Source organism: Phacochoerus africanus, chromosome 4, assembly GCF_016906955.1.
Source record: "Phacochoerus africanus isolate WHEZ1 chromosome 4, ROS_Pafr_v1, whole genome shotgun sequence".
NCBI classification, from domain to species: domain Eukaryota; kingdom Metazoa; phylum Chordata; class Mammalia; order Artiodactyla; family Suidae; genus Phacochoerus; species Phacochoerus africanus.
In genome coordinates this window covers 28,751,418-28,772,952 of record NC_062547.1, presented here as the reverse complement: position 1 = coordinate 28,772,952, position 21,535 = coordinate 28,751,418, and the positions used below count along the sequence as shown (strand labels likewise).

The 21,535-nt window shown below is 48.7% G+C and overlaps 1 protein-coding gene across 1 annotated transcript in view; it reads left to right on the top strand.

Moving 5' to 3' along the window:
* KIAA1549L (KIAA1549 like) overlaps positions 1–21,014 on the top strand; it is a 130,229-nt gene extending 109,215 nt beyond the window's left edge. Inside the window, exons 17-20 of the mRNA XM_047774604.1 lie at positions 8,188–8,285; positions 10,126–10,274; positions 11,669–11,820; positions 17,844–21,014. Of these exons, the coding sequence (XP_047630560.1) occupies positions 8,188–8,285; positions 10,126–10,274; positions 11,669–11,820; positions 17,844–18,125 (681 nt within the window). The 3' untranslated portion in view covers positions 18,126–21,014. The remainder of the gene's footprint in view (positions 1–8,187; positions 8,286–10,125; positions 10,275–11,668; positions 11,821–17,843) is intronic.
* Positions 21,015–21,535: the final 521 nt, after the last annotated feature.

The window sequence follows — 21,535 nt, the reverse complement described above, 5'->3', positions numbered from 1 at the left end:
GCATTTATATCAGGGAAAAGGTTCCTGCCAGCAGCTGGAGATTTCTGCACTGCAGTTCAGAAGACTCCTGATCATATTTTACCCCTTGAATCTGTGAAGAAATTGGACTTGACACCTAATGACCAATCTGATTTCACTAGCAGCCGTAATGGGTCTGTGTCAGGTGACATGAAAACATCCTACAGCCTTCTCATGGGTGTCGGAGTGGGGGATTCGGAGAAAGGCAGCAGGCTGAAAACATTTTCCCCACTGGAGGCTTTACAGGTGCAACCAACAGTAATAAATAATAATAACCACAACAGTTGCCATCTATTGCACTTCCACTGTGTACCAGACGGTAAGCTAAGTGCTGCTGTCTTTTCTGATCTAACAAACTCCCCATGAGGTCAGTATGGCTATCCCTGTGTACACCATGGGGAAGTGAAGAAACCTACCCAAGGTGATTCACCTGTAGGGGGCAGAATTGAGCTTAGAACCCAGACCTAACTTCAAAGCCCATGTGCTTTCCACACTGGCAGGTGAGCCAAAGAGATGTTCCAGGCTCTGATGAGAACTTGTCTCTCCAAAACTTCAGAGTGTGATCTTCTTATAAGGAAGCTTATCCAGTCTGATGGGATTTTTGTCCATTCCTCTCACTGCCCCTTGTAAGAAAGACGTCTTTACTAGGAGGGAATTGAGAATACTACAGCCTTTTTCCTCCTCTCCCCTCAAAACCAAACCCAAACAAAAAGATCCCTTCCTAAACCTTCATGAATGGTGAGATATGCAGACCAGTCAGGCAGTAGTTTGCATGCACCACAACACTTGGGTTCAAGAAACTTCTCCAAATCAAATTTGAATCTGTTCTGAGCTCTGGCCAGGTGCGGAGAAAATGCATTGCCAATCGTTGCACAAAAGTCATTGGCAGTTTGGTGACGTTGGACCAATGGGAGAGGGCCTACCCCAAGCAGCATTGTTGGGTGTTTGAAGATGGACGGGAAAAAAGTACCCACTGAACCAAACAGGCATCTTGAGCAGGCAGCTCCATATAATCAGTGGATCCGTTTATTACAGAGTGACTTACATAGGGTAAGTATTATAGGGTTGGACTGGGCAGGTAGAGATCCAGAAGCATTTGCAGCTGCACCCCACACTGCAGAGAGGCCACAGGGACAATTTTATAATTAACCTAGGTTATAGGGGTACATGCTTAGGGACAAGGAGTGGTATCATCCTAAGTCAAGATTTATGATGGGTAACTGGTCTTGTGGGTGTGGGGAATACATCCACGAGGTCTTTATCATTGTTTGGAGAGTAATGGCCCATAGAGGCCACCTGGACCTAATGATCATTAAATAATTATCTATTAACTACAAAGCCCTTGATGACAGCTGATTTACCCCGCAGTACAGTCCTGGGGAAGGTCAGTGGAAGGACAAGAGGAACTGAACGGGCCCGAGACAGCGTCAGTTATATTAACAGCCATACAATGGGGCATTGTCCAGCTCCTGAGTCCACAAAAGTAGGTCATTCTTTCTTACCTGGGACAGCCTGGGCTGGGGCGTCAGCCTGTGGATGGTCCCGAGAAATTCCCCATGAAAACCAACCCTGTACCTAGCGTCTGGCAAATGCATACCCCTCTAGGGGTAGAGAAATCATCTGAGTGAGTGAAACCCACAGCTTATACAGGACGGCTGTGCGGGAAAGGAGAGGGGGAGGAGGAGAGGAATTTGTCTCTCAGTTCACAAACTCAGGTGTGCAAGGCACGTACATTTCTCTAATCTTCTAGCACCCAAAGCTCAGTCTCAGTCAATTCAGGGTCTCGCGCCCCATCCCTGGATTAAGCTTGTGTGTGCGTGTAAGGATTGAGGGGTACCTACATGGTGCAGAGCATGGCCGTGGTGGGGAGAAGGCTCCAGTACTTGGTCCCAGTTTGTTCTCAGCTACCTGCTCTGGCTCGGGACCCTGAGAAGTCTGTTTCCATCTAGCCTGCAGGTGTGAGTCTGGGCAGATCCTGGCTGATCCCGGTCCTCCTGCTTACAAGCTCTCTCTGCAGACCCCTCCTTCCGCTTCTCCCATGCTCGAGTCTCTGCTCTCCCCTCTCCCTCTGTGTCTCTTGCTCTCTCTGTCACACATACCCCTTTGCCGCTTTCCCTTCTCTCTTCCTTGATTTAGTCTCTCCTCCACCTCCCCACCCCTATCCTCCCCGATTGAGGCGGGACACAAAGCCCTTTCCCCAGACCATCAGCATCTAAGCTCTCCTCTTCTTCCTCACCCCAGGGCGTTTACCTATTCTAGGAGCAGAGGAGTCTAAACAGATCTCATTTCTTCCAAATCTCTTGTTTTGGTGTCAGCTTTAGGCCTTGAGGGCTTTAAGGACTTGGGTTTTTTATATTTAAAACCATAAACTCAGAAATTCCCATTGTGGCTTAGTGGAACGAATCTGACTAGTATCCATGAGGATGCAGGTTCGATCCCCAGCCTCGCATAGTGGGTTAAGGATCCACCATTGCTGTGAGGTGTGGTGTAGGTCACAGATGCGACTCGGATCCTGAGTTGCTGTGGCTGTGGTGTATGCCAGCAGCACAGGTCCAATTTGACCCCTAGCCTGGGAATTTCCATATGCCCCAGGTGTGGCCCTAAAAAGCAGAACAAAAACAAAAACCCATAAACTCTTGCAATTCAATAGCTTTGGCTTTTCTTTTTGTCTTTTTTAGGGCCACACCCACGGAAGTTCCCAGGCTAGGGGTTGAGTCAGAGCTACAAAAGATGGGATGCCCTCACTGCTTGGGGCAGGGGGAGGGCCCTGGATTCCAAGAACTGTGGTGGCAAAGCCTTGATCCCTACAATTACTTTCTCAAAACATTATCCTGTCTCAAAAGGAAGAAGACATCATTTATTGAGTATCTACTGTGTGCCAGATATCACATTGACCATATGAGTCTTCCAAACAGCCTGTAAAGTGGGGGTATGATTCTGTTACTTTCATCACCTAATGAAAAAACAGGCACAGAGAAGGTAGGTTGCTGGAGGAAGCAGCAGCTGATAAAGATCAAGCCAGGATTCAACTCCGGTTTCATTTGACTCCAAACCCATGCCCTTTGCACCTCGCCACCTTTAGCTCAGAACTGCAAGACAGCACCTTACCTGCCTGTGTGATTTGGAACAAGTCAGTTCACCTCTCCAGGCTTCTGTAGTTAAGCGAGGTTAAGGTTAATGTAGGGGCTGTGTCTCCTGTTCTCTTTAAGGTAGGGGACGTGTCTCCTGCTCTCTTTCCAGCTTGAACCTTCTGTGATTCCCAGTCTCTGAAGCGTCAGGGTTGCTCTATCTGTAACTCTAGGTGAACTGACAGATCAACATAAGCACTGGGTTTTTACCATGAGATCAGGCTTCAATTACCTGTTTTCAACTAAAGAGAAGATTCTACTTCCTGTGCCAGGATGTAGTTATTTATAGCTGCATGTGGACATAGGTAGACAATTGTTCTGCCTGGAGGAAGGTTCTCAGGGTGGGCACAAGGTGAGTGGGAGGGGCACCAGGCAGCGCAGCCCAGCAATGTCAGCAGGGATGGGAAGACTGGCACATCTGCTCTCACCTGGGCCTGACTTGCAGACACCAATGAGGGTGGGTGACTTTGGTCTGCCAGGCCTCATTCTCCCACCCATGCAAAGCCTAAGGCCCCCGACCTGTTCCTCCAGCTACAGGCTGCCCCCTTGGACCTGTCACCCTGTTGATCTTGCCCGGATTCCTCCTCTGGATGGATTCACGTGCACAAGGAGCATCCAGCACTCAGTGGGTCTCACCTGGGCTCATGATCCACTGGGACAGCCAGAAAAAACGGCCCTGACCTACCCCCTCGCCCCTACCCAGGGACATCAGGCCTGGAACTTTGAGCAGTCTGTGGTCCCCTTCTTCTCTTCTACTTTTGCAACCAAACTTCTGAGCCCAGAGCATGCCCTCCTCTTGTCACATCCAGGCTCCATCCACTTCGGAGACCTGAGACCGACTTGTAGAGTCTACCTTCAGTTCTGAGTGGCTGATCACCTTTCTAGCCAAAAGGCAGGGATCCCCAAAGATGGTGTCCTTTGGCACCAGACTGGACCCCTCACCGCCCCTGTCACGGAACCGGGAACTTGGAACCAGGTAACAGTTTGGAGCAATAGCATCTAGTGGGATCCTAGTCACAAAGCAACCAGCAGAGAGCCATGTTCCAAGCACATGGAAAGGGGAGCCAGAATGCAAATCCAGGGGGACTTAGACCCATGAGGATACTGCACAGGGGGATGTAGAAAGACAGTTTGGAGGGAGTCCCTCCAGCCCTCAGTACAGGGCGCAGAACTTTCTGCTTCTCACGTGGCCCCTGTGATGCCCGGGAACCTCGAGGATACAGACCAAAGGGGACCTTGATCCCCTGTGCAGTCTTGCTTTGTACTTGGAAAAATTGTCCAAAGAAGGAAATTCCCATGAAATGTGTTAAAATGAGGAACTTTTAATCAATTCTTTGGTGAACTGTAACAAGACGGATACAGGCACAGAAAGCATTTTCTTGGCTGGGAAACTGTGTCGACTACAGAATAAGCCTTCCAAGAACCAGGAACACAAGTGAGTTATCTGTCTCCCCTACTAGTATCATGAAAGGGCAAAGAGAGAAGAGAGGCTTTTCTCTCTTTTGGAAAGGCACATCCTTACTTGTTGGTTTATTGATAGTAATGGATTGAAAAGTTGAAAGAACATCCAGGACAAGGATTTTCAAACTCTGCCAAACCATAGGGTTGCGGGAGGTCCCCAGGTGTTATGATGCTGGTAAGTGAAGGGCCAAATTCATCGCAGCGTTCCCACCCCCAGCTTCAACCAGAAAATCTCTGCTTTAATCTGGTTATGTCAGAATGGTTTCATGACTAAAGAAATGTTGGTTTGGAAGCCTACGAGCTACTCCAGTGCCTTATTTCACAAAGCAAAACAAAACAAAAGGTTGCAGGAGTTCCCATCGTGGTGCAGCGGAAACGAATCCGACGAGGAACCATGAGGTTGTGGGTTCAGTTCCTGGCCTCGCTCAGTGGGTTAAGGATCTGGCGTTGCTGTGAGCTATGGTGTAGGTCTCAGATGCAGCTCAGATCTGGTGTTGCTGTGGCTGTGACATAGGCCGACAGTTGTAGCTCTGATTTGACCCCTAGTCTGGGAACCTTTTTACGCTACGGGTGCAGCCCTAAAAAGCAAAAAAAAAAAAAAAAAAGGTTGCAGAGAAACTGAATGATTTGTCCATAGAATGTGAATGGCTGAATCAAGATGAGAGCCTGGGTCTCCAGACCCCTGGTTCACTCAACATTCATTTAGCAAAGAGTTACTTAGCATTGCTAGGTCCAAAGCACTTTGCTTGGTAAGGTAGGCATACCAGGATGAGATAGACATGCCTACTGGATCCCAAGGAGTTTAGCATAGAGTGGCACTTAAGACTTTGGTTCCCTGAATTCTACCTTAGCATACACAGTTTACTTATGCTAAAAATGGAAATGCAGCATGATGATGTAGCTTTCCATACTGATTCAGCTAATATTTCTAGACCTGAGCAAATGGTTTTTGATGATACAAATGGTTTTTTGATGATACTGTTGCTGATACACTTCTAGGTTAACAGTTATTTTCTTTGAGCACTTTGCATCCCATGGGTCTTCAGGATGCTGTTGAGAAGTCATCTAAGTTGGTCTAAACGTCATCCCTTTGTAGGCGATATGCCTTTTTTCTCTGGCTGCTTTTAAGATCTTCTCTTTGTCTTTGGTATTCTACCATTTCACTACGGTATATATAGTTGTGTATTTTTCATATCTTTTTTGTTATACATTGTGCTTCCTGGAATGATTAATTTATTGATTTCTATCAATTCTGGAAAAGTCTTAGTCATTGCTTCTTTTTCTTCCTCCAGCCTTTATCCTTTGGGACTTTGATTAGCTGCACGTTAGACCTTCTTATTCTGTCCCCCATATCTTTTACTTCTCTTTTATATTTTCTATCTTCTCGTTTCATTGCATTTCATTCTTAGTAATCTCCTCAATTCCATTTTCTAGATTTTTAATTTCTCTTCGTCTGTGACAAATCCATTACTTCATTGCCCTCTATGGAGCGTCTTATTTCAGTAACTGTTTCACTTCTAAAAGTTCTATTTGTTCTTTTTTGAGATCAGCTAGATCACTCCTGATATTTCTGTCTGGCCAATTACTTTTTCAAAACATTTCTTACCTTGGTACTTTGTTTTGTATCTGGAAATTTCAAACTCTAAAGTCCTTAAAGTTCCAAATCTCTTATGTTTCCTAACTTTCCCTTATGTTTTCTGGTGTGTCTTCTGATCTTTGATTATGAGCTCCTCTTTATCTTAATCTGTGCCAATCCTGAGAGCCTAGTTTAGAGTTAAGTCCTCTTGAAGAGGACTTAACCATTGCTTCTACCTGAGCCTGGGAGCATTCATAACCTCCCTAGGAAGAGCCAGTGTTAGCCCCTTCCAGGTTCACTGTGAGTCTGTTTCACCTGCCTCACCTTGCCCTGTCCCAATCAATCAATCTCTTCATCGATTGCCATTATGGCATTTGTCTTCCAGGCAACCCCACCTTTCCTATTTGTTTGCTACTCATTATTTTTACCTCTGGTTTTAGCTCATGGCTTTTTTTTAGTTTGCTGAGTTAGGGGGTGGGGGTTGGCCTCAAGAGTTTCCTTATATCCTGCAATTCCTATGTGCATTAAGAGATATATTTTATCCAGGAGATGGTTGCTATTTAGTGGGTTAGCCCTTACAAGTAGGTAGTCTGCCATAATGCTGGAGGGAGAAGCCCTCCTGTTTATGGATTTTTCTCTCTGCTCCTACTTTTTGTCCAGATGCCTTCAGGTTTAAAGCTCTATCATCTTGTTCCTTAAGCGACCTGGCAGGCCTTGATACCTAAAGAAAAAAAAAAAAAGTGAATGGGAAGCACAAGCCAAGCTTTATCTTGACAGCATTTCTAGATTTTCTCTTGTTCAAGGAGGCTGTGGCCTGGCCCTCCAGTCCTATCTCTGTTTTCCTTTTATGCCTTCCCATGTTGAGTCAAGTCTGCACTTTTGTGACAGTTACAATCCTTTGTCTTTGAATGGTGCTCTCTAGGTCACAAAATACTTACACGTACATTATCTTGCCTTCTTAGCACCCACCCCCCTGAGCAAGGCATCCCTGCCCCATTTCAGAAGAAGACACTGGGGCCCAGAGAGGTCACCTGACTTTCTTAATGTCATAAAGTCTATTCATCAGCAAACCAGGACCTCCACCCATACTTCCTGACTCTAAACCCACTGCTTTCCCCCACTAAACCTGTGTTCCATGAATGAGAAAGTAAAACACAATCAGCGATTCTTTCATTCATTCATCTGATATTTATTGCTCTCCTACAATAGAACAGGCACAGTTCCAGGTGTGAGGCTACAGCTGACAACAAAGCCCTTGCCCTCATTACAGTCTAGTTTGTGGCAGATAATAACTAAACAAACAATGATATGATACCAGAGTGACAACTGCTCTGACCAAAAACAAACAAACAAATAAAAAACCCAGAATGTAGAGATAGCTTGAATGGAGCTCTAGGGGAACGTGAGGCTGGATGAAGGAAGGAACCACGAGAAGGGTTGGGAGGAAAGCTTGCAGGGGAGAGGACCGGTATGTATAAAGCCTGAGGCAGGAAAGAACCTTGAAGGTTCTTCAAGCACAGTTGAAGGACTCTGATGGCAGTGGCCCAGCAAAGGGAAAGTGGTGGCAGATGAGACAAAAGAGGGGACTGGGGAACATTTTAAGGAAGATTGAAGGGATATGTTTTTTGTCTTTTGTCTTTTTAGGGCCGCACCTGCAGCACATGGAGGTTCCCAGGCTAGGGGGTCTAGTCAGAGCTACAGCTGCTGGCCTACGCCAGAGCCACGGCAACCCCAGATCTGAGCAGTGTCTGCAATCTACACCACAGTTCATGGCAACGCCAGATCCTTAACCCACTGAACAAGGCCAGGGATCAAACCCGAAACCTCATGGTTCCTAGTTGGATTTGTTTCCGCCGTGCCACAACGGGAACTCCAGAAGGGACAAGTTTGAGGAAGGAAAGAAAGCCCGACTCTCAGAAGTTTGCTTCTCTTTTAAGAAGAACCTGTTGTTGATTGGCACCAGGTTTTAACTCATCTCCCTCTGTCTGCTCATCTCTTGCACAGGCCTACAGGTTCTCCCAGCTTCCTGAGATGGTCATGGGCTCGCCCCCTCCGCCTGTACCTCCGAGGACTGGCCCTGTGGCCGTCGCTTCTCTCAGGCGGTAACACATTCATTTCTTTGCCTTGTTTGGAATATTTGCAAAGGGTCTAGTCCTGTGTGCCTCACCCTGACCGATTTCCTTCATGCCCCACCCCATTCAGGGTGCATCACCTGTCCAGACAACTGTGTGCCTGGAGTACTCCGAGTACCACGAAGGAAGTGGGGGACCACAGAGGGTTGACCTACTTTCTTACCATTGGAAATAGTTCTATAGAACCCACAATTGAAAAAGCAAAAAACAAAAAACAAGATCAATTGCCCCATCCCTGACAGTCTTATACCCTGACAGTGAACATCTAAGCATTACTCCAACTCAGGCTGCCACAATAGCTGTCTGGGTGCCTCCTGTCAGGTGTGTGCACCCAGAGGGCGCTTTGTTATTGAGGGGTGGTGGCTGAGAGGCCAGGGAGCAGCGTGTCTGAGCTGCCGCACTAACTCTCCACTTCCAAGATGGGGAGGCTGAAAGCACATGAACTCATGAAGCATACAGTCGGCATTCTCTTTGCTCTGTAATGCTATAAAAAGCACATGTTTTAAATAAAGATAGACAAGAGCATTGAGAGAGGTTGCAGTTGTCCTGTCTGGGCCCTGGAGAGACAGCCGTGCCCTGGGGTATGTACGGGCCACTGCCCTGCCTCTCCTGGTCACCCACTATCTGCAAACCACAGGTCTGGACTTTGTGACATGGTGAATGAGTTTTACTCAGAAATGGCCCTGCCCTCGTTTCCAGTGGGTTTGAGATACCACGCTGTGTAGACACCACCCCTTGACCCCAGTCAAGCTCAGGACAGGGTGGGAAGCAACAGACCAGGTTCCATCCTAAGTTGCCAGTAACCTGCTGTGTAACTCCAGGCAAGTTGCCTGGCCTGTCTGGTCCGTTTCTTTATCTGTAAAATAAAGGCAATGGCCTAAATGATCTCAAAGCCTCTGTTCAGCTCTTACAGTGACAGCTGCTACTCTGCTCAGCAGATGCCACCTGATGTGGCTGCCTTTGCCTCCCTCCCTATTAATTTTAGGAGAGCCCGCAGTGCCTCTGCCAAAGCATAGACAGAGACTGGGTAAAGCACCCTCTACCCTAGGGGACGAGGCCGGTACCCCCGACCCGCCCGGCCCCGCCCCCTTATCTTACTGGCCTTCAGAGCACTTAGTGGAAATAGGTGTTAAATGGGCCGGATTCTCTGCTCGCCTCTGGAACTTAAAAAAAAAAAAAAAAGTGTTCTCCCACTCATAACGCTCAGAAAGTGCCAGACTCCTGCTCCTTAGAGCAGCCAGCTTCCCAGAGCCTTGCTTGGGCTTCGGGCTTCCTGCCAGTAGCAACAGGGAACGCGGTTCCTGCAGCCCACAGCCCTGCAGGGTCTCTGGAGGGTGTCAGGAGGGGGAGCGACGGCGCACTCCCATTGGCTTCCGATGATGTCATCACCTGCCCGGTCGACCATCCCCAACCGAAACCCAACACTAATTGCTTGGCTCGTTTTAATGTGGACATTAAGTGTTGTGCTCCTCGGTGACATGAGAGTCACCCTCAGGGGAACACTGACCTTGACTATCTAAAAACTCCAGCCTGGCTGCTCCAGGTCTGGGCGTGTTGGCCCCCTTTGTTATGGTGTGGGTGTGTGCTCGCGCGCGCGTGTATGAGCACAAATCCAGGCCTTTGGACCCCGCGGTCGCCGTTGTGGTGCTTGGAGGCCGAGGCAGCCCGGCTCCACCCCCACACCCCCACCCACACCCCCACCCCCACCCCTACCCCACCCCCACCCCAGCAGGGACCTGCCCCGGGAACCCCGCCTCTCCCGCGGGCCGCGGACCGGAAGGTGGCTAAGGCAGCTCCTCTCCTCGCCCAGGTCCACCTCGGACGTCGGCAGCAAGACCAGGATGGCCGAGTCCGCGGGGCCTGAGCCCGCCCAGCTGCACGACAGTGCCTCCTTCGCGCAGGTGTCCCGAGGCCCCGTGTCCGTGGCGCAGTTGGATCAGTCGGCTTTAAATTACTCAGGTGGGCCAGAGAGAAAAAGCCTGGAAAAAGCCCGCGCCCTGCCCCCGCCCCCGGGCTGTGTTCTGTACCCTCCCCGGCCCCTTAAAACCACACTCCCCACCTTCTTCCTGCCACCCTCAGGCATCAAAGCGACTGTGCTTTCTGGATCCCATCACCTCTTGACTTTGGTCACCCTGGCTAGAAGACCTACTGCTTTTATTTCTTAAAAAGTTCTGAAATCTGACAAAATATTAAGATAGGTGATAGGGTGGATATCAACATTTTACCAGACTTTAGGCCTTTTGAAAAATGATTATGGGGTTCTCGTTGCGGCTCAGCGGCATAATCCATGAGGACGCCAGTCAAACCTTAGCCTCCCTCAGTGGGTTAAGAATCCCACGTTGATAGAAGGTCACAGATGGGGCTCTGATCTGGCGCTGCAACTGCAGTTCAGATTCGACCCCTAGCTCCGAGAACTTCCATACATGCCCTACGTGTAAAAAGGAAAAAAAAAAAAAAAAAAGATTGTCTATATCTTTAAGCATTCTGGCCACTACAAGCCACTCTCCTCTCATGAGCCCTACTCCCCAGAAGCAATTCCAGTCCTCAAGTCATGGATGGTAAACTTTCAGTACATACACAGTACATACAGTAGTATATGTTAGTGCTGTGTACATTTTAAATGTATGTAAGTGATGACAAGCTATACCTTTCCCTTTGTATTTTGTTTTCTTAACACTGATTTCAAGAGTTCTCCAGGTTGCTGCACACATATTGATCTAGTTCATTTGTTTACATCGCCATGTGGTAGTCCATTATATGGTATGCCACAAGTTTATCTTGTCCCCTAGTGAGGGACATATTGGTTGTTTCCAGTTTCTGGTTATTACAACAATGTTGAAACGAACATGGAGGTTTGAGCCTGCCCTAATGGGCTTTTTTTCATTTATTCAAACCATACCTTTTAGGCTGAAACTGCAAGCACCCAGTTGTCAACACTTATTAAAATATACTGTGTCCAGAAATCCCCCCAGTGAAATCCATTCCTTTTGGTTCCTTTTCTTGGCTCTTTAAAAATACCCATCCTTCTGGGAGAAAAACACGGGGAGGTGTCATTTCTTCTTGCCAGCAGGTCAGGGGCTTTGGGATGGGGTTGGGGGAGCCGGCAAGGGCTCCCTAGGGAAGTTAAGCTAGCACTTCTCTACAGAGCCAAGTCTGAGGCACAGCAGGTGATGCCTCCTCAACTGTGTGGCCAGGTCCCAGGCTGGGGCTGCAGGTGGAGGTCTGCTGCCCCCTCCCCCATTAGCTCCTCCCCCAATCCTCCCCTATGTCCCAGCTGCCCCCAGCTTGTGTGAATGTCAGCCCAGTGGCCAAGGTGCTGGCCTAACCTCCACCATCCATCTCCTCCATGCCAGGTAATACGGTGCCGGCAGTGTTCGCCATCCCAGCTGCCAACAGACCCGGCTTCACCGGCTACTTCATCCCCACGCCGCCCTCGTCCTACAGGAACCAGGCCTGGATGTCCTACGCAGGAGAGAACGAGCTCCCGAGCCAGTGGGCCGATTCGGTGAGACCCTCGCTGACTCCCTCACCTGCTTGACACATTTCAGGGAGAAAATGGATGGAGTTTGAGACTGAGTTTTTGTTGTTATTGTTGTTGTTTTGGGGGTTTGTTTTGTTTTGTTTTGTCTTTTTAGGGTCACACCCGTGACATATGGAAGTTCCCAGGCTAGGGATCGAATTAGAGCTATAGCTGCTGGCCTACACCACTGCCACAGCAACGCCAGATCCGAGCCGCATCTGTGACCTATTCCACAGCTCACAGCAACACCGGATCCTTAACCCGCTGAGCAAGTCCAGGGATCGAACCTGCATCCTCGTGAATACAAGTTCGACTCTTTACCACTGAGCCACAACAGGAACTTCCGAGATTGAATATTTTGTTACCTTAGGCGCCTTCCCTCTAGCCAGGTGGCTGAAGTCAGCCATTAGAGGAGGCAATGTGACAGGTGGAATGTCCTTTGACAAAGGAGTTTGAGAACTGCCTTCAGTCAGATTCTCCCTCTTCCCAGAGGACTTTCTTAATCAAATACATTTTTATAACAACTATCATTTTTTGAGTATGTTCTATGTGCCAGACACCATGTTAGACATTCTGTTTATGTTATTTCCTCTTCACAACAGCCCTATCAGGAAGGTATTATTATTCCCATGTTGCGTTCCACTTTGCAGATGAGGAAACTGAGACCTAGTCAGGTGATGTGACATGTCTAAGGTGCTAAGGCTAGCATTCAAACCTTCATCTGGGAGTTCCTGTAATGGCTCAGTGGTTAAAAAATCCGACTAGGAACCATGAGGTTGCGGGTTTGATCCCTGGCCTTGCTCATTGGGTTAAGGATCTGGCGTTGCTGTGAGCTGTGGTGTAGGTCGCAGTCGCAGCTCAGATCCTGTGTTGCTGTGGCTCTGGCGCAGGCCGGCAGCTACAGCTCCCATTTGACCCCTAGCCTGGGAATCTCCATATGCAGCAGGAAGAGGCCCCAGAAAAGGCCAAAAAAAAAAGACAAAAACCAACAACAACAGAAAAACCTGCATCTGTCTGGCTCCAAAGCCTTTACTGAATTTTTCCCTTTCAGCCTTAAAGTCCTGTAAAAATTTTAGATGCACTACCAGAAAGTGAAGTATTAGAAACCCAAGACTGAATTACTTTGCGTGTAGATCCTCAGGCTTTCTGCCCGTCTCCCAGCTGAAGACTGTCTTGTCATGGTCCCTTGGTTTTTCCCCTTGATTATACAAGTGGGACTTTATAGCACAGTGGATCTGCCTTAGCCCGGACCAAGGAGGGGCAGCAACCAGCCGAACCTGGATAGTCACACCCAAACCTGCCTCTGAGTCACCTGCCAAGGACGTCCAAGTGAAAACCAAAAGACGAGCAAACAAAAAATAGCACAATGATGGCCTCTAGAGTGGGTCACCCCCTTGGAGGTGGGAGATCACCCATCATGGGTAAGAGGCAGGCTGTCTCTCCAGGCTGAACCCTGGTGCTTTATCTCATTTTAGGATTTGGTCTTAACATTTGAAATACATCCTAGATCTAGGAAACACATTGACACTCAAAGCCTGGGTCATCTTTTCTCTCTATCCAAATCCCTGGTGTCCATACTTTCTGTGCCTACAAGTTCAGTTTGACCTCAGCATCGGTGTCTGTTCTTATTGTAGTGATGCCACATTTAAACAACATCACCAGGGATAAAACTACCCTATTATATATATATTAATTCTCCTGATGATCAAAGCTTATCCCTTTAATTTCCAAAATATTTTAAAAATACGTCATGAAATGAATTATATCCTTCTCCCCTCCTTCTTTAAATTTAATTTGTCCTTAAAAAAATCAGCATTATTGGAGTTCCTGTTGTGGCTCAGCGGAAACGAATCTGACTAGTAACCATGAGGATGCAGGTTCGATCCCTGGCCTCACTCAGTGGGTAAAGGATCCGGCGTTGCCGTGAGCTGTGGTGTAGATCGCAGACACACCTTGGATTCTGAGTTGCCGTGGCTGTGGTGTAGCCGGCGGCTGTAGCTCTGATTCAGCCCCTAGCCTGGGAACCTCCATATGCTGCAGTGAGGCCCCAAAAGACAAAAAAATTTTAAAAATTTAGAAAATCATTATTTACAAAAATGCCCTTTGTATGATGGGCTTTGATGGTTTTTAGGATTATTGCCCCTATGTCAACATCTCCAAACTACTGTCATTTTTGGAAATTATTACAAGGCTTAATATGTTTTATCTTCCTCTGACCTTGCTCCCAGCTCACACCTTATATTGCTGTCAGTGTCCCCACTTTCAGAGATATACTCAGCCTTAAATATGCTTTTCCTAATGTGCTATTATTTGCAAATGAGGCATGTCTGAGCTCATTAGAATTGCTTGTAGAGTTGGAGTAAATAAGCTCTAAGAGTAACTAGAGGGGTTCCCTACTGCTAAGTCTACAGATCTTAATGTGGGGGTGCACGGCGTCTGTTTTGGTTGTTTGTGAGCCTTTTTTGCTTCCTTTCTCATGCTGCGCTATTCTAAACATTTGAAATCACTGGGTCTGAGTTGATCAGTTCAGTTTATTTGACTCCGTAATTCTACTCGCAGTGTAAACATATAATGTGTACTTTTCAGAAAGTAGATGATTCTTAACTTGTGTTAATTAGGCAGTAAACCTGCAGCTTTGTGGGCTCACCCTCTGCGTGCAGGGTGCACTGGAGGCTTTGCAGGAGTCAGCAGAAGTATTTACAAAACCTTGGCCCTTGCCTTCTGCACGCTTGCAGATGACATTTATCGAGGCTTATGGAGACATCCAGGTACCTTTGAGTTCCTGTTGCCTTAAAGATGAAGGAAATGGAACGGGAACCCAAAAAATCAAAACCTTATCTTCCCCCTGCCCCCCTCCAGTTCGGGGGAACGCCTAGTTTCCTGTTAGTTGTTTTTCCTACTTTCCTATTAGTTGTTTTTAAGAGGAAAGGGATCGATGCAGCCTAGATAGGTCTTTCCTGGAGCCCAATTACCACCTGCAGTTAAGCAGGGCAGCGTGCCCAGACGTGGTGCACAGCAGTCAGGAACCAGGCGGGGCGGTCGGGAGCTTTAGCGCAGGGGAAGGGCAGTGCAGGAGGCTCAGAGAAACCAGTTGTCAGCTTGATAAAGATACTCCATTGGGACAAATGTTCACCCTCCACATCCACGTGGGGAGAAAAAAGCCCCCACCATCAACCAGAGGTCTGACCTTCCTGCTCCCGAGTGTTCAGATATAAGGAGATAGCTTGCATTAAATCACCTGGACTTGGTTTGACAAATAGGCTTCATCCTTGGTGCTGGATGGAGAAGGATTGGGAGGGGCTTTCCAGGCGCTGCAGGAAAGCGTGCTGGGATCAATAGGTGATGCCTGCCATGGGCACGGGCTAGGAAAGGAATAGTGTTTGCCAGCCCTGAATCTTGTCCAGTGAGGTGTGATGGCTCCAGCCTGCATCTACCATAAGGGAGGAAGAAGGTCTTAACTCTTCATCTTCCTCACTTCTGAATATCACCCTGAGGCCGCTCCAGGTGTCCCTGGCTTGCCCCAGCCACCAACACCAAGATGCTTAATTAACGCTGTAGAGCCGAGGGGTCTTGGGAGTTAGACACGGACCCCAGCTTCAGCTGAACTTGAAATGCAGGGAAAGGGGACACGGCAGCTTTGTTCACGACACATGGCACCAACCGGTCATGCTTCAGTGATTTTCACATTGTGCTGCTCAGAACCCCAGGTTCCGAGACACTCCCTGTTGGGTACTGTGCACAGTTTGGGGTACTGGTGCTCAGTGATGAGCAAATGAGACACGGTTCTGCCTTCACCAAGTCGACACCTGAGACAAGTGATGGCATCATGAGTGATGACCGTTAGGCCAGACAAAATGCATAGAAACACCTTCCAGGGAGTCCTTGCTAATACAGAGCTGGGAAAGGTCTCCCGGAAGAAAGGGAGTTTGAGCTGAGACCTGACAGGCATGTCCTGTGTCCTATGTCTTTCTTTACCAGGTCTTGTGGGGAAATTAAAGCCACCGCCTTTGAGACGTCCATCCCATCACTTCTTCCCTCGCTCCATCCTCCCCGACTCTCACTTGGCCCAATGAGGCAGCCTTGCAACCGTGTCCTCTCCACCTCCAATGGGTCCACCTCCAGGGCATCCTTCTTAAAACACAGACCCTCCCTCTGCCTGACACCCCCTGGGGGCTCCAAGGCCAGGCCTTCTCAGGAGGGGTTGTCAGAAGCTCTGGCACAGACTGGGAGGGGCTTGTCTTCTTACTACACACCCGCCCATCCAAAATTTCTAAATCATCACCCAACCCCACCTCACTCCATCCTCACCAGCACCCAAACAAGCAGCTCTAAAGAATAGAAACATGCTGGTGTTCCCATTGTAGTGAAGCAGAAACAAAGCCAACTAGTATCCATGAGGATGCAGGTTCAATCCCTGACCTTGCTCAGTGGGTCCGGGATCCAGTGTTGCCGTGAGCTGTGGTGTAGGTGGCAGACGCTGCTCGGGATCTGGCGTTGCTGTGGCTATGGTGTAAGCCAATGGCTAAGGCTCCGATTAGACCCCTAGCCTGGGAACCTCCATATGCCGCCGGAGGTGCAGCCCTAAAAAAGCAAAAAAAAAAAAAAAAAAGCTAAATTCCTCAGAATCATGCCACAGAAACTTAACTCCATAGCCTGGCATTCAGCAGTTCTCCCATCTGGCCCTGCCTGCCCATCTTCCTGAGCTCCTCCCACACCTCCCACACCCTCTCTGGTCAGAGCAACTCACCGAACCTCCCTGGGTGCACCGTCCTCTGTGTACCTCCGGTCTCTGCACTGCTGTTCCCTCTGCCTGTCTTCCTCCAAACGGCCTCTTCATCTTCCAGACTCAGCTAAGCTGCTTCTCCCAGAAAGCCGCCTGACTCCCCACATGTGTCCCCTCCCCTGCAGCACCCCCTGCCTCCCACCTGTGGGCACTGATGTCACAGTGTTGCAGCTAGCATTATGGGATATGAGCAGCTGTTGTGCATTACCCTGGGGCAGCATCCCCGTGCGCGGTACTGTTTCTGTGGGAAAGTCGATCTTGAATTCCACATCACTGTCCCGTCCCTGTTATTAGAAGTGTCCATACATTAATGCATACAACTTAGATCTTCCACTTTTAAAAAAAGAGAATTTTTTTTTTCTTTTCAAGAAACCAAGATCCTATTCCAGATCCAAGACATTACCATGCGGTGACTGACTCCCAGGGTGCCTCCGGGCAGGGCTTGTTAGCTGTGGCATCTTCCATAGAGATACTGTTGGCTTCAGTTTCTTCTTCTGTAGAATAAGGGTTACAGTGCCTACCCCCTAGGTTGTTGCTTTGAGAATGAAATGAGATCTCCTTTGGAAAGCCCTTAGCACAGGGCTAAGTCAGTGTTAGCTGCTGTCATCAGTGATAGATCCCTGAGTCCTTTGAGACCCATAAAGAACAGCACTTTTGTTGGCTGGATGGTGCTGATATTAAAATGGTAGCCAGGGAGTTCCCGTCGTGGCTCAGTGGTTAACAAATCCGACTAGGAACCATGAGGTTGTGGGTTCCATCCCTGGCCTCGATCAGTGGGTCAAGGATCCAGCAGTGCTGTGAGTTGTGGTGTAGGTTGCAGATGTGGCTCAGATCCCGCGTGGCTGTGGCTGTGGTGTAGGCTGGCGGCTGCAGCTCCAATTGGACCCCTAGCCTGGGAACCTCCATATGCCACAGGCGCAGCCCCAAAAGGACAAAAGACCAAAAAAAAAAAAAATGTAGCCAGGTAAACTCAGGTATGTGCCCGCTGTTTGCAGGAGGTTTAAAACGCCTGTTTAATTCATCCAACAAGCATATCCAGTGAGTCCAAATCACCTCATTCCCAGACAGACTCCCGCTTTTGTGTGCACACAGTGGTGGCCTTCATTTGCTTCTAAGTGTCTTTCCTTGTCCTCTTTCTCCTCCTGCTTCTGCTGTCGAGGGCATCCCGTGACTGGAGCCCATTCCTGACCCCAGGCCCTTGTCTTTCTCCCGACGTCCTCTGCAGGTCCCCCTCCCCGGCTACATCGAGGCTTACCCCCGGTCCCGGTATCAGCAGAACTCGCCGTCCAGGCTCCCGCGCCAGTACAGCCAGCCGGCTGGCCTGCACCCCAGCCTGGAGCAGGCCCCAGTGCCCTCGACAGCCGCCTCACAGCAGAGCCTGGCGGAGAACGACCCGTCCGACACGCCCCTGACCAATATCTCCACGGCGGCCCTGGTCAAGGCCATCCGGGAAGAGGTGGCCAAGCTGGCCAAGAAACAAACAGACATGTTCGAGTTCCAGGTCTGATGCCTTAGCCCCGTGGGACTTCCAGACTCTGCGGAACCGTCTTGGGCTTTGTCCAGCCTGGCACGGTGGGACTGGAGACACGGTGCGTGAGTCTTTCCTGAAAAAGGTGAACAGTGCAGCTTCTGGGGAACAGGAAACTCTCGACCGACTGGATTCTCAGCTTATTCAACTGACCGTATGTCAAGTCCCCAGATGGGACCATATGTTCGATACCCTTGTATTACATGTTTGAACTGTGGGTGCATTTCCCTATGGAGCCTTAGTCACAAGAGAGACTCTCTCATCTGCAGATTCCTGTCCCACATTTTAATAAAGCCCCACAAGGGGGAGAACAGAGCTCTGTCTTCGGTGACCTCTGCATGTTACCTGTTTCTGTGTTCAAGGCAAAGCCGGCCTGTGATTAAGCACCAGTCTGTACTCTCTCTCCTGCAGCCAGGACCGTAATCGGCCAGTCTCCAAGGGAGACCCTGCCTCCAGCCAAGAAACCCGAGCCCTTTTCTTTGAAAGGTTCATATTCAAAGTCAGATAAATTGGATGAAAATCGGTACTGTCATTGACTATGCCTATAAATGGTCCTGACCCTTTCCCACCCTGTCCCTGCCCCCATTGATTCAAGAAAGAGACGGGGAGAGGCAATGGTGGATTTGCGTTGACAGGCTTTTGAAAAGGTGTTGGCATTTTGGCAACAGGGTATTCTACAAGTGGGGCTCCAGCTGAAAAAGAATAGGTGCTAAGAGTTTTCAGGATCCTACAAAAGAAAAACAGCTTCTCTTTGCTCTGCAGTGAAGGTGGCCTGAGAATGAAACTTCTGTCTTTTGGGGGATAATAGATATATCAACTCGTACAAGAAAACCTCTGTCTCTTCAGCAGTGCTGTCCTGCCCAGTGACACAAAAGGAAAGAGTCATCCATGCCTGTTAGAAGCAGGAATGGTAGATCCCATCTCCCCAGGCTGGAGCCTCTGTTGATAGAAGCTTCTGAATGTAAAAAGCTGTTGACTTACCATTTCCATGTAAATAATATTTTAAAAGGTGTATGGAGTTAGCTAGTCCCTCCCACCCCACCCCCTATAGTTAGTAGCCTCTGAGGACATTTGCCAAAAACATCGGGGGCTTCTGACCTTGTGACTGTGAGGATGCAAATCAGCCTCCCTGGTGGTGAGTGGCCTCCAGAGCTCTGAGTGGACACCGCCTCGCAGTCCCAAGGCACCAGCTGCTGCCCCTAAACGCAAAAGCAAAGCAGCTACTGACTTCAGGTCGCCCAGGGGAGGGGACACCCTGGCTTCCTCCCCAACCTTGGGAGCTGTGCTTAACATCGGGGGCTTACTTGGTGTCTGTTGGAGCGTGAGGTCCTGTTCTGCCTTCACCCATGATCCATCCAGCTTCAGCTTGTGGCCATCCCCTCTGAGCCCATCTTTCCATTCTCCTCATGAGTTTCTTTGGTCTTTATTGAGAGAAAGTGAAAATTTAAAACCTGAGAGAAGAGTAGGAATGGAACTGATTCGGGTGGGAGAGTCCAACTGTCAAAGCACAGACTTTTCAAAGAAGCTGTTTTTATTTCCCAATGGCAAATTGCCCTTTCTGGAATATTCCAGAGACAATGTATCATGGAATCCCCAAGCGAGTCTCTTGTTCGGATGATCCTAGGTAGTGTCCTTTTGGTATGCTGGTTGATCTTTGATAGTGTTAGTTTTTTGTTACTTTAAAAAAAAAATCAGCTATAAATAAAATGTATTTTTGTAATTTCCATGTGTATATATGGTATATTTCTACCAATGGCCAGTCGTTGTAGTCCAAAAGCTAAATCAGTTTGCAAAACACTGTGGACAGTGCAAGATTTTATTGATAGGTTAACACAATGTCTAAGTCAATCCAAATAGGTATTCAGTGCACTTGAATGAACAAAGAGCCAAAGAAACTCAGCCTTTTCATGCAAATGGTATGAGTCTGATAAAGTCAGCTACATTGTCCCGCCTTATCAATGATATTAATATTTCATCAGTGCAATGATGTCAACCCAGTACTTTGTCTACTTGGTACATGCCTGGAAATACTGTATGTAAAAATGAGGTTTCAAGACCTTAGTGTAATTAAAATACGCACATGCTTCGAAGACAGTGTCTGCACTTTGGATGTCCCAGTGACTCACAGGGGAGGAGTCCCAGCATGCGGTGGTCCAGCCCCAGCTTGCTAAGAGGATGGAGAAAAATCATGGTGGTCTTTGCAGAACCCCATGACATACCGAGTCAGTCAGGGGACATGACGAAAACCCAGCATGCTAATCAGACAGTCTGTTAAAGTAGACACCACAGGTTTACGAGCAGTATGTGGGAGGAAAACCTTAGGTTGGGAAGAAATCCATTGGCTCATGTTGCGCCCCCAGTGCAAAGATGGCCGCCATCGTTGGCTATTCTGTGACTAAGATGTGCTCCCTTTTCTGAAGAGTCTCCTGACCTCATGGAGGGGCCAGATAGCTGGAGAGCTGACTTGGAGAAAAGGCAGATGCTCAGATGTGCCCTGTGGAAATGAATATAGATTTCCCTGGGTGCCCAGAGGGTCTGTGTTCCTCATGACCTTCTGGACAGTTAAAGAAGCCACAGAGGACCCTGGTGCCCTCGGAGAAAGAAGCAAAAGTCCAGAGAAGTGGGGCGACCTGCCCGAGGCCTCCAGCCCATGAACCGGCTTGCTTTCCATTTCACCATGCTGCCTGCACGCTTATCTGTGACGCGCTTCTCGAACTGTGCTGGGAAGTTAAAAGAAGGAGACAAGGGTCGTAGGAGGGATTTCCTACGTTCTTCTGAAGAAAAAAGATGATTGACGCTGTACGCACCTTCCGATGAAGTGTATACAGGACAATGCATTTGTGGCATAATAAACATTTTTCAGAACTAGTTTCGCTGTGAGTTTGCTGCGTTTATGAATAGAAATGCATTTTGGCTTTTTCCAGTGAGCGCCATCAAGGAAATGGTCTTCTCCACTGCTATTCAAGATTGTACTGGGGGGTTTCTCTCTCAGCACTGTGGATCCACACGGGCTGAGGATGAATGGGCTAGCGGGGGGGGGCGGGGGGGTGGCTATAGCAGCTTGTCATTGGGACGTAACTGATCCCACACCCTGAATTAGGGGAGGCAGTGCGGGGTGGGCAGAACAGAGAAGGCTGATGTTGCCCTGGTACCTACGATCTGAGATGGCATTCTTACCTATGGAGCAAGAAATTGCCTCTTTGAGGGTGCGCTATGGACCAAATGTTTGTATCTCCTTCAATTTCTATGTTGAAATCGTAACCCCCAGTGTCATGGTATTAGGCGGTGGGGCCTTGTGGGGTGCTTAGCTCTTGAGGAGAGCCCTCATGAATGGGACTAATGTCCTTATAAAAGGGACCCCAGAAAGCTCTCTTGCCTTTTCTGCCACA